General features: G+C 42.3%; 1 protein-coding gene across 1 annotated transcript in view; it reads right to left on the bottom strand.

Moving 5' to 3' along the window:
• The window catches only part of RHOQ (ras homolog family member Q), a 62,904-nt gene extending 57,588 nt beyond the window's left edge, over positions 1-5,316 (bottom strand). Inside the window, exons 1-2 of the mRNA XM_029593365.1 lie at positions 4,791-5,316; positions 4,072-4,130 (exon numbers count right to left, since the gene is read on the bottom strand). Coding sequence (XP_029449225.1) covers positions 4,072-4,130; positions 4,791-4,932 — 201 coding nt within the window. The 5' untranslated portion in view covers positions 4,933-5,316. The remainder of the gene's footprint in view (positions 1-4,071; positions 4,131-4,790) is intronic.
• Between the last annotated feature and the right edge of the window lie 9,740 nt (positions 5,317-15,056).

Below are 15,056 nucleotides of genomic sequence, written 5' to 3'. Positions count from 1 at the left end.
GGAGCAAGGCAGGATCCAGGGAAGCAACTAAGTACTCACAGGAGCGACCTCGTTGCAAGGCAAGGTAAGAGAGACTGAAGCTGGCTTATATAGCCAGCCAGCCTCTGACGTCAGGAAAGGGGCGGTTCAGCACTTCCGGGTGCTGGACCTACAAATGCTGTCCCCTCGCGCGCGCGCGTACCTCGGCAGGGGGGAGGAGTTAGAGTCGGCCTCGACGGCGTCTCCACGAGGGAGACGCCGCTGCCATGCGGCTGCACAGGCCTGAAACCCCGGCGGAGCGCGACACGAGCGGGGGCCTCGGCACGGAGGTAAGCGCCCGGTCGCTAGTCTGGCGACCGGGATAGCAACAGTGTTAGATATCTGACTTGCTTTATCTTTAATTTACAATTGGCTCTTTAAGGCGTGCACAATAAGCCTCGAATGAGTTAAATCCGATGACACAAGAATTATGCAAACGAAGACCTTAAAAAATAATGTACCCAACGTTATCCAACTGGATCTCCATGGAACAGCAGCAGATTTACGGTTTTTGTCACAGAGACAGCAGCTTCCTGACACATGGGCTGCAGCCTTGTTTGTGTGGATATGTGAAGCTGTAAAGCACTTTACCTCCAACCATTTCTGCAACTATTTCACAAAGGTGAAATGTCTTCAGGGCTTGCTCACCAATAGTTACTTACAGCAATGCAAAAAGGCTTCCTGGGAACAAATCTGAGATCTGCAGCTACCAAGGAAAGCTGCAGCCTTTAGTATAGGGATGGGCACTCTGATCCTCCAGGGTCCCTTAACTGGTTGGGTTTTTAGATATCCCTAATTAATATGCATGAGACAGATCTGCATGCAACTGAGGCAGTGTGCATGCAAATCTATCTCATCCATTTCACTAGGGTTATCCTATAAACCTGACCGGTTAGGGGGCCCTCAAGGACTGGAGGGTCCATCCATGCTTTAATATGCTGGATACTTCATCTTCTCCCCACATCTCTATTCTTTTCAATCAACAAATTTCATTTCTTGCACAGTACTTTGCATGAAGTATGCCCTTTCCTATGGACTATGCCCTCATTTGCAGAATCCTTTTTCCCTTGGGAGTGGGGGTGAGGAGGGAATCCCAGCCAATGCACAACAGCAAAACCTGGAATGGGATTCTGGGCACATGTACTGGATTCCGCAGAAGCCTCAGTCTGTGGGCCCCTACTAAAGGCCATTGCTGCAAGGACTCAGTTACAGAACAAGGGTAGGCAACTCCAGCCTTAAGAGTGCCACAACCAGGTCTGGTTTTCAGGACATCCACACTGAATATCAATGAGATATATTTGCATACAATGGAGGCATTGGGTTCCAGGAAGGATCCAGCTTGCAGTGAGCAGTGTAGAAAGGTTTCTGCCCCAGTCATTGGACATAGGAGCCTTGTCCCGGATTCTCCTGTACCAGCCGGGAATTTCTGCTTGCTCTAGTGGAATAAGAGGACTTCATCATTTCCAAAAGGGGTTTTGGGGAGTAAGAAACCTATTTCAATCAAGAGAAGGTCACAGGTTCTTGCAAAATGCTACCCAAAGGGCATGAAAACCTTGCACTATAATGAATGTATTTTCTGCTTGTTTGTAGTACTGAAAGGTTTTGGATTTTGTCTTCAGTAAAAGTACATTTTATTTTGGAACTTCACCCACTGTGTGGACTTCTTTTATTGAGAGACTGTGTGGTGACCTCTTTGGATCTTACAGCTTTAGCTGTCCTCCACTGGAGAATCCTAGTCTGGAGTTCCAGCCAGTTTTTCCTACTCTGCAGTATCTGTAGGTGGTCCCCTTGCCTGTTTCAGGGAGTGCCCTGAGAAAAGGGATTACATAACAATAAAACAAATAAATCTTCCCCAGATCCACTCATGAGGAAGCCATTTCTACATCTATCTTTAGGGTTACCAACTGGCTCCATTTTTCAGGCCAGCCTGATCCAGTCCTGGTTTTACCCTGCGGCATGCATGGCCTTATACTCCTGCTTTCCAAACAGAAATCAGAAATACAGGTTCATGCAAGCTACAGGGGTAAGACCAGGACTGGATCTATATGCCCTTAAAATATGGAGCCACTTGATCATTCTGAGACCGATACCCAGTGCCATTTATCTGGCTTAGCTGGACAAACAACATGATTTGAAAAATCCCGTGATGCTAACCAGCTCTGAAATATGCAAATAATGTGTTATCCGGCTAAAAAAAGTTATTTGGCAAGCTCGTGGGGGGGGGGGGGGAAGAAGAGGTGTCCGTGGCAGAGCTGGTTTTCCAGCTAAGTTAGCCAGATAAATGATTTTCATCATTATCCGGCTATCTTTAAGCTCAGCTTGGTGCATTCAGCGGCATGGGGACACCACTGAATATCCCAACAAAGTTAGCTGGTTTATCTGTCTTACTTTGCTGGCCTGCAGCAGCTGAAAATGCATCCCTCTTTTATGGCTTCATAAATTACAGACACCTCTCCACTCACTCACAATCACCCAAAATAAAAGCTTTATCTACGGGATCACCAAAGTGTAGTTTGTATGCTGTGCCTGCCTATATTTTACAAGCATCACTGATCACTGACTCACTTAGATTCCTAACATATGGAATAGCTTTGTGGACAGAGCTTTCAAACATCAATATCGCCTTACGGAAAATTCTGAACAGAAAAGGGAAACTCAATGATTGTTTGGTTTTACTGCTAACTGAAAAAAAAATAATGCAGTTGCTTTAGAATAATTTTCCCATTTTGTGCATGTGAAGACTAGGACCTATTGCACAATATACTCTTAGCAAGACAGTGATAATAACAATAATAAAATGTAGGTCAATGAATGTTTTTCTCATTCTATCTGAAAGTTTCCTCACAGGATATTATTCACAACTTTTTAATTCACTTGAAATGTATATTGTATGAACTATAATTTAACAAGTTATCCTGAGTACACGAAATGTTTATCACACAGACTAAAGGACTCTGGTTTCCAATAGTATTTAGATGATGATGTATGCTTAAATACATACTATACAAAGCTATAGATCCATGTAAGCTGAAAAAATATGATAAACAAAGTTATTGTTTCAGCTGTACAATGTAGTCTGTTTTTCAATTGTTTATTAAAAAAAAATAATCCCAAGGAATACCTTGTGAAAAGTAAGCTATTACTGTATCAGAAAAAAGGATCAGCACAAAAATTAATTTAACTAACTTCAAGACCCAAATCAAAGGGGTTTGTTGTATTTATCTATTTGTTTTGATTTTATGCATGTCATAGTATAAACTGCTTAGAATGCAGGATAATGCATTGTATATCAATAATTGGCTAAAAAAAACACTTGAAAAATTAGGACTTCCCTGTCTTGAAATGATTACACTTCGACTACTGAAACTGTCTTTCTCTAACATATAAAAACAATGTTTTAGAAAAGGCACTGGAAAAAAAAATAATGTGCTAGATCATTTGCTTTTTAATTTGTTTTGGATTGACTGCATATGTTTAATAGGTGGAATAAAAGTAGCTGCTTTAATTTCTGTCTGACCTGATGTTCTAGGAAATTGCAAGCACACAACTAATCATGTGTAAAAATAGTTTTATGATTGTAATACAGATCAAAGTGAATTTTTTTCAGTCAGGGAAAGTAAGAAAACTTAATAGTCTCTCTTAAAACATGTTTTAAGAGAGATTTATCATTTTCCGATTAAGCAGTAGCAACCCGTTACTGGAAGAAATATACCCATAACAGATCCCTATCCATAATACTGGCGATGACACTATCAGCCAATCGAAACACTTTGTTTCTCTAATTCAAGGGACAAGGAAGAAGTTTATGAGCTAAATATAAAATACTAAGCAATAGATTGCTCTCGTTTTTGGAATCAGACAGCCCAAGATCAGCAGCATACCTATGTGTTGAAAGGGGTTTAGGATAATTATATGTATGAATGCAAAGCAAAAAAAAAAAATCACAAGCAGAAAGCTTCAAATAATTTAGAGTGATCGGAAAAAGCACCTCTCTCCCAAAGAAAACATCAGAATTGAACTATATGCTAAGCATGATTGGAGGGACTCACTCACCTGTCCTGCGGTGTCGTATAGTCCCAGCAGATACTGCCTGCCACCCACTGTCACACTGACTGCAAAGGGAGAAGACAAGTTCAGCTTTCACCAGCAAAAGCCATGTAGCTCATTACCCAAGTGGTTTTCAATTATGCAGGAAGACCCTACTAACATACAGTATAGAAAAAAAATATATATATACACACACAAATGTAAATTGTAACTATAATGGTTAAATAGTAGTGGTGTTACTCGTGCATATATTTGTATAAAAATTACTGAGTATCCATTTTTGTTAATTAGTTTAAAGGCAATGTTTTTCAATATTATATATATATATATATATCTCTCTCTCAGATGCTTGTGATCTGAAATTCCAGCTCATAAACATTCAAGTCTTAAAATATTGTCTCGACTGACCACATGGCCCAATCGATTCTGCATGATCTTTGTTTTGCAGTGCACTAAGATCGTATACAGAAGAAATCCCTTCTAAGCCCTTCCAACAAAGCTTTGGGAGCAGGAATCCAGCGGATTTTAACTTTTTGGATATTTTCTTCTCCAATGTTTTGGCAAACAATCTTAAAATGAAGATATATTTAAAAACTGATTTTTACCAAAATGCATGCCATAAATTAAAATCCGCGCTAGAAATGGCGAAGTTTTGGAAAGTTGTCCAGTGCTCAGAGCTCTGAGTTTCTGGGCTGCCGGCACACCTCGGACCCTCCGGGACTCACCTGCATAGTGGTCAAAGACGGTGGGCACATACTCTTCCGGAAAGGCATCGTTGGCATAGCTCATAAGCAGGCAGGTCTTGCCCACCGCCCCGTCCCCCACCACAACACACTTCAGCATGCTCGTGCCCGTCCCACTGGCCATGATCTCGGGTGAATCATCATTTTAACGCGGGGGCTCGATCGGGCTTTCGAGTCTCCTGCTGCTCAGTTCCAGCAAAGGCGGTTGCCAGTGGCGGGGGCACAATCCGCGGCTAAAGACATTTTCCAACCCAACGCCCAGTTTAGCTCCGAGGGGCTTCGGCCGCCCCCCCCCCCCCCCCTCCCTCCGTTATCTCCCCAGTTGGAGCGGGTGACACAGTGTGTCATGAGACCCGCGCCTGGAAAGCGGAACTTTTCGCAACGACGAACCAGCGAGGTGCACGTCTCTCTGCCTCGCGCCTGCCAGTCCGGGCCCGGGCCGCACGAGGGGCTAGGTTCACTTGGCGCGCGCCCCTCCTGTCCTACTTCGCGCGCCCAGCGTTACACCCCCCCCCCCCCCCTCCTCCTCCTCCCCGCCGCCACCAGCACCAGCACTGGCCCCCCGTTGACGGCTCACACTAGCTTGGCCAGCGAACAGGCGGAGCCAGGAGCAGCGGCCGGAGAGCCGCGCCAGGCACCGTCATCAAAGTGCTTTCAGCCGGTGGAAAGCGCACCGTTCTCACCGACCCCCAGCCATTCCGAAAGCCCCGCGAGGAGACCTTGTTGCAAGGACACCTGAGAAGAACAGACACATCCATGTCGCAAGGAGTAACCGAATCCAGTCCTGGAATTTTTTATTTTATTTTATTTTACCAGTACTTCCCCCTTCCTCCACATTCATGCAAACACAAACATGGGATGAAACTTGTGCACAGCAGCCCCTACTATTCATAAATCTGAAACCTTGTCTGTTACTATGCATACAACATATACGTAGGTTCTTTAAGGAAACTAGGATTACAACTTCGGGTGTGACGTAGGGTAAAAGCAGGACCGGATCAGGTTGTCCCTTAGGTCCTCCTGCTATTTCTGACCACATAGCAACAGGACAGAAGGGACAGGCTGATCCGGACCTGCTTTTCCCCCATGGCTCACAGGGCTCGCTGTACTCTCAGAGGCGGAGGGTGCCGCTAAGCCCACCTCACCCTGACACTACGGGGTCCCATGGATGCTCAGAGAATGATGCAGACCTCCGCCCTCCATTCGAATTCTGCTTTCATAAAGAGGCAGAGCCCAGGGTCAAGGTGATGCCTCTCTGCCTGGCATGTAGAAGGAGATCGACTTTCATGCTGTATTAGATAAGACTCCCCAGCCGCTTGTCTAATTATTGTATGACAAAGGGAGTGTCTGATCATGTGCAACAGAGTCTGGTAAGAGCCTAGCAGCACATCATTGAGGGGATCTCACGGGGTAATGTCTCCAAATGGATCCGTTTTTGCACATACCATGACAGGAATGAACTTCACTTCTAAGCCAGGGTATGATGGATATGATTTTAATCCCTCAAATTTACTGCTAATGCCCTTCTACATATTAAGGTGATCCTGAAAGTTCTCGTCCTCTGGTGCCCAATACAATTGAGACTATTTCTTTATCTTTCTTGTTCTCTGATTGCATCGTTCCGATACTTGAGGATCTTCTCTCGCTCCACAAGTTCTGCACAATGGTCGCTTAGTATTGACCCTGCCCTGATTAATGCCGTTCTTGCGCTTTTACCATTTATTACCATGTCCGGTTTTCTTGCATCGAGCTTTTTATAGGTTGGAATAGGAATGTCCCAGATGATTGCAACATCTTTCATTCTCTACCATTCTTTTAGGGCTGTGATCCCAGTGCTTTTTTGGTACCATGATGAGGTTGTAATGTTTACACAGTTTCCAGAGGATGAGCCGTGCCACCTTATTATGTCTTTCTGTATATAGGCCTTCTAACATCAGCATGTGACACCCAGAGACAGGATGTGTAACTATTTCCAGTTCTGTTTTATAGAATCTGCATTTATCTGTTTTGCCATTCTTTTCTGTTCTGGCTGTGAACCATCTGGTCCATAGTCCACTGACCACTGCAGTGCTGCAAGGATCAATCTCTCATCTTTAGATTTATTCACTTCCTCACTTTTATGAAGACTCCGCGATTACAAGTCCTTATTTTAAATATGCCTCTCCATTGTTTAACATTTCTGAATAAAAAAATTATGTTTCATTTTACAGTGTCATATACATAAACATGGAATAAATATGATTGGTCTACTTTTTTTTTTTTTTGAGACAACATACACAAAAAAGAATTCAATCACTATGCATCAAATCACTTTCAAGCTTAATCTAATCCTTCAGACATTCTTTACATTGGATAAAGCTAAAGTATAGAGCTATAATCACACATACATATATATATATATATATATATATATATAAAACAAAGGAAAGGGTAGAAAATCTCATTAATTAGCCTTTCATAGAATGAAATTTCCCATATTGAATTATATTTCTGATAAGCATCTTTCAAGAAATAAGTCATTTTTTCAATTCAGTCTTTCTCAAAATGTTGGGCTCATCAATGCTCAATGACTGGTCAACTCTTGCTTTTTTAAAAACATATGAAGGGGTCAGTTTTGAAAACTATACATTTTGATGTAAAGTCCATGGGCACTTTTTACCTGTGGCCTTTGCATCAGTTGTCAAAGGGGAAATATGTGCTTGAAAATTGCTGAAGGGAAAAGCACCCAAAGAGATATGCATCTTCTTTTTCTGCTGATCCTTTCCCCTGCCCCAACACACTTAGTGGCAACAGTAAGGAAAACTTTATGTGCATTGTTTCATTCCCCTGCCCAGCCCCTTCCCAGGAACACCACAGTGAAAATCCAGATAATAAAAGTGAGTGCATTGTGACACAATGTACATACGTTTATGCATACAGAGGGTGGGCAATGTTCAAAAATATTTTTACCCAGATAAATAACCATTCACATGGGTTAATGGCCTTTTTAATACTGTCATAAATCTGATTGCCAATAGATTTTTTTTGATCCAGCAACATAAAAGCAATATAGGCTAAGCTTGCAAAATGGATATGCTAGAATCAGATTTAAATATGTCAATTGAAATATTAAATTCAGTTTCACAAACTGCATTCTCTGCACATTGTTTTTTTAAAAATATATATTCAAGACAATTGCATATCAAACTAGCACATTACCTTTCTGTGAAATAAGTTCACAAGACTTTTTAACAACATGCTATTATTCATAAGTAGAAACAGCTTTTGAGAATTGTTTTCCATAATGTTCTTGTCATTTTCAAACTCATTTTCTTATTCTAATAACAGTGAAGAAGATAGAACACACTTTGATGTTCATAGGTCATGGTGACAGGGATTTATGATCTGTTATTTATTACAAAGAAGAGGCAACTGAAAGAGCTCAGAGTTTCAAGGGGAGTTTTTAATTTGATGGTCACTAACTTTTTTATAACTACAATTAGGTATGGTTAAACTGCATTTTTTAATTCATAGCAGTGTATTCTTAATCCTTTTTCTAAGATAGCAAATTTATCTTCTATAGAGGATCCTCCATTTCTTGTCTACAGCAGGAGTCCAGAATGTATATGGTTCTCCTCCGGCTTCTAAATCTGGGGCTCCAGAGAGCAAGTATCTCCAGCTATTCAGACTTTCATGAATAGTAACTGTGGTAATAGGGGATATACAAGAGATATTTGTCATGGCTCAAAACAAGATACTCAGGGTGCCCAGGGAGTGGAGCCAGCATAGATGATCCCACAGTGGGTTAATCACCCATTTGCTTACACAGCTTTGATTCTCTTCTCAGAGCTCTCAACCACAAATATATTTACTCATGCCTGGGAATGGAATATATCTCTGATAGGTCCCTTGCCAAAGCTGTTCTCATGGCAAACATGAGAAAACTAGCTTAACTCCTGTCACATGTCAGAGAGAAATGTGACAAAACCTTCTTCTTTGTAAAATTTACTGGCTGCACTTATTATAGGAAAAGTTACTTTTAAATAGACAATACCACTTTTGCTGCAACAGATTGGGGAACTTGATGCTTTAAAAACCCCTTGGTTAGTCTCTATAGCCCAAATAACCATCCCAAGACTATCATGTATCACATATGCCCGTCCCATATACCAGTAGCAGCACATGTACCGTACACATGCATATATATACTTTAATTCTCACCCACCATTCATACTCAAATGCAGATGTACTGTACATTTTATTATTATTATATATATTTGAATTATGTTCTGCCCTTTCAGGCACTTCCAAACAGATTACATTCATTTATTGTAGGAATTTTCCTATCCCCAGTGGGCCCACAATCTGTTTGTAGAGGCAATGGAGGGTAAAGTGACTTACCCAAGGTCACATAGGGCGGCAGGGATTTGAATCCTGGTTTCCCTCAAAGGCAGAGCAAATCACTCTTCTGTACACACTCAGGACTCAAATCACAAGCACATATTCTACCACTACAGGGCATTACCAGATACTATGCACCTCCTACTTAAACACATTACAAATTCCTATTTATAGCAATATACATATAGATTTCCTTTTCATAAATCCACGCTTATTTCTACTGCACCAGAAACACAGTCTCATATACAACCATATCTAGAAGAAGTCACTTCACCTTCCATTGACTCAGGCCCAAATTTAAATGGCAAGCCTCTGCAGCAGGGAAATACCTATTGTACCTGAATGTATTTTGGAAGTAATAAAATAAAATAAAATAAAAAAGACACCATGCAATATATTTAGGGTTTCTGATCCTAGGTGTTTATAAATGGCAAATTTATTTACTTATTTTTCAGGCAATTAGGTGTATTGGCAGGTACTAAAAATAGGTGTTTTTTGGTATTTTCACGGCACAAAGTAACATTTTTGGTGCATTTTAGGTGGATTCAATTTCATAAGGCATAAATCAATTTATCTTCACATTTTTACATGCCTCTGTTATTTAACTTAAAATTCAAACTGCAGTTTCACAATGTTGTGTTGCACTGTGGATGTATGTGACTGGGGGGATGGCAGAGTGTGTGGGTGCATGTGGCTGGGAAACACTAGCAGTAGGGTAGGGGAGAGTTGGTGGATGTGGCTAAGGGTTGGAGGGGAGGGGGGTGTGTGTGATTAAGTAATGGTAGAGATTGTGGCTGAGGGGAATGTATGTGGCTAAGGAAGTGGTGAGTGTATGTGACTGAATGAGTCTCTCCCCATTGCACTCCTCTCCTCTACACTCCTCCCATTCCCACTGCATTCCCCCTTCCAACCCCCCTTCCAATCCCCTTTCCAACCCCCCTACACACACACACACACACACACACACACACACACTTCACTCCCCATTGCACTTTCCCTTCCCTGTCTTCACTTACCTCTCATGTTGGCTCCTCCTATGGAGCCTTTTCTTTGAGCTTACAGGACTTCGGCTCCCTGCCTGCCCCTTCCTCCCGTGACACCTCTTCTTCCACCGCTCTGGTGATTTCTGCACTCATGCCTCCTCAGTCGCTCAAGGATAACAGCCTGATGATGTCATCAGAGCTCCAGCAGGTGGCCACGTTTCAGAGTTCCCCAGTTCAATCCCAAAAATCAATTTTCCCCCATTGGGGTTGTTTTATTTGGGTTTATTGGTTTTTAACCAAACTTCAGATGCCTTAAATATACTCACAGGAAAAAAAAAATTGTTTTGGGGGGGTTTTTTTGTTGTTTTTTTTTTTGCTCCAGCAGTTTTCTCCTGAATTTTGGGGCTTCTAGCTCAATCAGAACCAGGTTCTCTTGAAAATCCCAAGCCTTCATTCACTTGGGTTTTCCCCCCATTTTTATAACCTCCCAGCTTGCCCAACACCTGCAGTAATAGTCCTTGGCCAGGAGCCATAAACCATGGCTCCCTCTGGAACCTGGCAAGTAAATATCACTGCCGTGCAGGGCTGAGACCCCTCCCTCTCCTAGGGACCTGTGAATGCAGCCTCTGCAGCATCCTTAGTAAGGAAGTACAGTCGTTTAAAACAACATTGAAGTCACCAACCACATTTGTGGTCTCATTACATGTTATTTGTGAAATGGAATGACAAGAAAGCCCCCAAATTTTTATTTTGTCTCATTTCTGCATTTTAGTGTGTGCTAAAATGATTTAACGCATGCTAAAATGCAGAAACAAACCACAATGAATAAAAATGAAAAAGAAAAGTGAAACAAAAGTTTTTTTTTCCCATGCACATTCCTAATCCTTAGCCCTGGGCTGTGCAGGAGCTGTCTATGTTGCCCACAAGTTTTATTTCCCATTTCCTGTGCTGCATTTCACTTTGCGATAGGCGTCCATGGAGCGTGATGTTTTTTTTTTAGTTGCCTTTTTCCTGATCGGTCGCACTGTGGCATATTGGTTCTCTGCTAGGAGAACCAGCGGGAGGAGAGATCAGATCAGGAGGAAAGGAAGGCATCTCTCACCCACATGACTTACCCCCAAGAAGGACCCCAGAAGCTTCTACCAGGGCGAAAAACAATTCTTTGAAAATGAACTTCTTTTATGGAAAATGAATAATATCAGTGAAATAGGTTAATTTCTGGGGTTACCCCACTGGCTCAGCAGCAGTGCTGCACAATAGCATACAGATGAGCCTATTAGTTAGTCACCCAAAATACAGAAAGTAAAATGTGCGGTCAAGCCGCACATTTTACTCTCAGAAATTAACGACTGCCAAGATAGGCATTAATTTCAGATGGCACTGGGCAAGTGTACAGAAAAGCAGAAAAAACTGCTTTTCTGTACATCCTCTGACATAATATCATAGCGATATTAAGTCGGAGGCCCCAAAAATTAAAAAAAAAACGTCTTTAAAAAAAATAAAATCTGCCCACGGGTTGGAAAACGGTCACTCAGTTTTGCCGGCATCCATTTTCCGAACCCGTGGCTGTCAGCAGGTTCGACAGCCGACGCCGGTAAAATTAAGCGTCAGTTGTCAGATCCGCTGACAGCCACCGCTTCCGCTAATAAGGAGGCGCTAGGGACGCGCTAGTTCAGCGCGGTTATGAAGGCACCTGCACCAGTGCCTATATTATTTATTTGCTGATCTGCATGTCTCACGAGATCCGCCATGAGATGTCTCACGAGATCCGCCATGAGATCTGCATGTCTGACGAGATCCGCCATGAGATCCACAAAAAGAAGGATTGTGCTGCCAGCAGAAAAGAGCAAATACAGAGAAAGCAAGTGAGAGGGCAGGCAGATAAGGGATTGGCTTGATGAGGAAGAAGTGAGGGGTCTGAGGCTGGAAGCTTGCTTGGGAGGGGGAGGATTCTGAGGCTGAAAGCTTGCAGAGGAGGGGGATGACCCCAAGGCTGGAAACTTGCTTGTGGAAGGGGGAATCCCAAGGCTGGAACCTTGTTTGGGGGGTTGGGGATCCTGAAGCTGGAAGCTTGCCTGGGGGGGGGGGGGGGGGGATGGGGGACTCCAAGGCTGGAACTTGCTTGGGGGCTGTGTCTGAGGTTAGAGGCTGGCAGGCTGGCTGTGTGTGAGGGGGAGGAGAACATTTGTAATTTGTGGTCAATTGTTCTGTGTTTGGTGAAAGTCTTTCTGTGTTCTGCTTGTGACCAAGGCAAGCTAAGGTATTCTGCTAGTGTTTAGAGATCTGTAGCAGTCATGTTCATTGTGTTTTCCAAAGAGGAGGTGTATTGGTGTTGTAGAGCCCGGTGTAATGTTGGCAGTGCTGCCCTTTCTTAACTAGTTGCAGTTAGAGTCCTGTGATGTAATGTTGCTATGCTATGACAAGTTTGCTATATATGTCCTGAGTGTTTTTCTTCTTTTCGCAGGATTTTGTATTATTTCACAATTTGCCTGGTAGTGGAGGGAAGTTTTGTTACCGTTACTTGGACTACCATGCAAATTGAATATTTTGTTTTTGTATAGTGAGGTGTACGGAGAAGTATCCTGCTCTGCACCCTTATTGGAGGTGTTGAGAGGACTGGAGGCACAGGGTTTATATCGGGTTTGTCTTGCACATACGGTGACACGAAGGAACCTTACTCATAAGCCAGGGTACAGTATGCTGGGCATGATCTCAGGCTCTCAGCTTTATTGCTAGTGCTCTTCTGAATACTCGCATTATGCCAAATGGCTTCTTTCTGAAATTTGTAGAGTTTGTAGAGGGTAAACTCAATAAAAGATAGCATTTCATGCACTGAATGTGAAAGATGTCCTTAGATATAGATGTTAGGTGGGATGCAGCCGCTAGGTGAAATAGGGTCCCTATGGGGGAATCTGCAGTGTTTCTTTTTTCTTTTTCTTTTCAATATTACAACAAACAAGAACAATCTTTTCAAGAAGAACAGAAAAATGTACATAGGAAGTAAAGAAATATTATTAAACAAAATTCACATACATTCATCCCCAATAAGGAGGTGGAGATCTGTAATTATGAAGGGAACTTTAAAACACGAATGTAGCAAAGTAAAGGCTTAATAAGTGAAACCAGAGACCTTTATGTTAGAACATCTATTAAATGGGAGTGATGGTGCAAGACTGGAGGAGAGCGGTAGTGGTCCTGCTTCACAAGAGTGGGAGTAGAGAGGAGGATGGAAACTATAGGCCGGTTAACCTCATCTCGGTGGTGATAAAATTAATGAAGACTCTACTGAAGGAAAGGTCAATGAACTATCTACAATCCAGTGAGCTGCTTGACCCGAGGCAGCATGGATTCACTTGACAAGGGCCTGTCAGACAAATCTGATTGATTTTTTTTTGATTGGGTGACTAGAGAATTGGATCGGGGAATAGCGCTCGATGTGATTTTCTTGGATTTTTGATATGGTCCCACCTAGGAGACTCGTGAACAAAATGAGAAGCTTGGGAGTGGGTGCCAAGGTAGTAGCGTGGATTGCAAAGTGGTCGACTGACAGGAGGCAGCGTGTAATGGTAAAGGGAACCTACTCTGAAGAAAGAACGGTGTTAAGTTGAGTGCCACAGGGATTGGTTTTGGGACTGGTTCTGCTCAATATCGGTGAGCAAAATTGTGGAATGGATAGAAGGTAAAGTTTGTCTAATTGTGGATTAAAATCTGCAACAGAGTGGACACGCCTGAAGGAGTAGGGAAAATGAAAAGTGATTTAAGAAAGCTTGAAGAATGGTTCAGGGTTTGGCACCTGGGATTCAATGCCAAGAAGTGCAGAATCAGGCATCTGGGGTGCAACAGTTTGTTGGTTGGAGTGCCAGGCTGTCTAGTAAGAGAGCTGCAGTTGATTCAGAATAGTGCAGCAAGGCTGGCGTGTTTGGAAAACTAGGTAGTATAGGATTTCCCTACTATTAGCCTCTCTGCACTGGCTTCCAGTAGTAGAAAGGCCAACATTTTAATTGATTATGCTAATTTTTCACTGTTTATGATTAAAAGGCCCTAAGTATTTGTCATCTAAATTGTCAGGGCACAATTCAAACCAGCCCCTTTGTACCTCAGACTGCGCAGTTAGAATTGTTATATGGATTTAAATTTAAAACTACCGTAGTTAAGGCTCAAAACAGACTTTTACCACTATTTCCCTTGGGTTTGGAACAGTTTGCTTGAGATGATAAGAAATGTGTGCAATTATTTAAAATTTTGGAAACTTGCCAAACCTTAAGAACAGAAGAAGTTGCCTTACTGGGTCAGACCGAGGATTCATCAAGCCCAGCTTCCTGTTTCCAACATTGGCCAATCCAAGTCACAAGTACCTGGCAGATCCCATGCTACTGATGCTGGTAATAAGCAGTGGCTACTCCCTAAGTCAACATGAGTAATAGCAGTTTATGGACTTCTCTCCCAGGAACTTATCCACATTTTTTAAAATTCAGCTGCACCTCTTTTTAGGATACATTTACATGGATATTGCAAAGTGAAAACAAAAACCTAGGGAAACAACTTCTTGTCTAAAGGCCAAAAATTCCCTTCTTCTGATCTGTGTCGCTTGTGAAAGATCAGGGTAAATTCTTATCGGTTGATCATGAAAAGTTACAGGAAAGTTTCTAAAGAATGCTCGCATTACATTATTAACATCTAAAAGAGATATAAAAGATACCAACAATGTTTTCCTGTCCAATATGTCCAGATTTTAATTTTCCAAAAAGAGGTGACGAGACCTTTGTTTTCTTTTCATCTGATCAAATAAGTAATTTTATACAAGCCCGAAGGCCAACCACCTCTTCTCCAGTAGCTCAATAAGGGAATGGGCATAATTATAATAGATATTCCGGAATACTCTATG

The sequence above is a fragment of the Rhinatrema bivittatum genome, chromosome 3 (genome assembly GCF_901001135.1).
Source record: "Rhinatrema bivittatum chromosome 3, aRhiBiv1.1, whole genome shotgun sequence".
Taxonomy (NCBI): domain Eukaryota; kingdom Metazoa; phylum Chordata; class Amphibia; order Gymnophiona; family Rhinatrematidae; genus Rhinatrema; species Rhinatrema bivittatum.
This window is presented reverse-complemented; position numbering and strand designations above follow the sequence as displayed.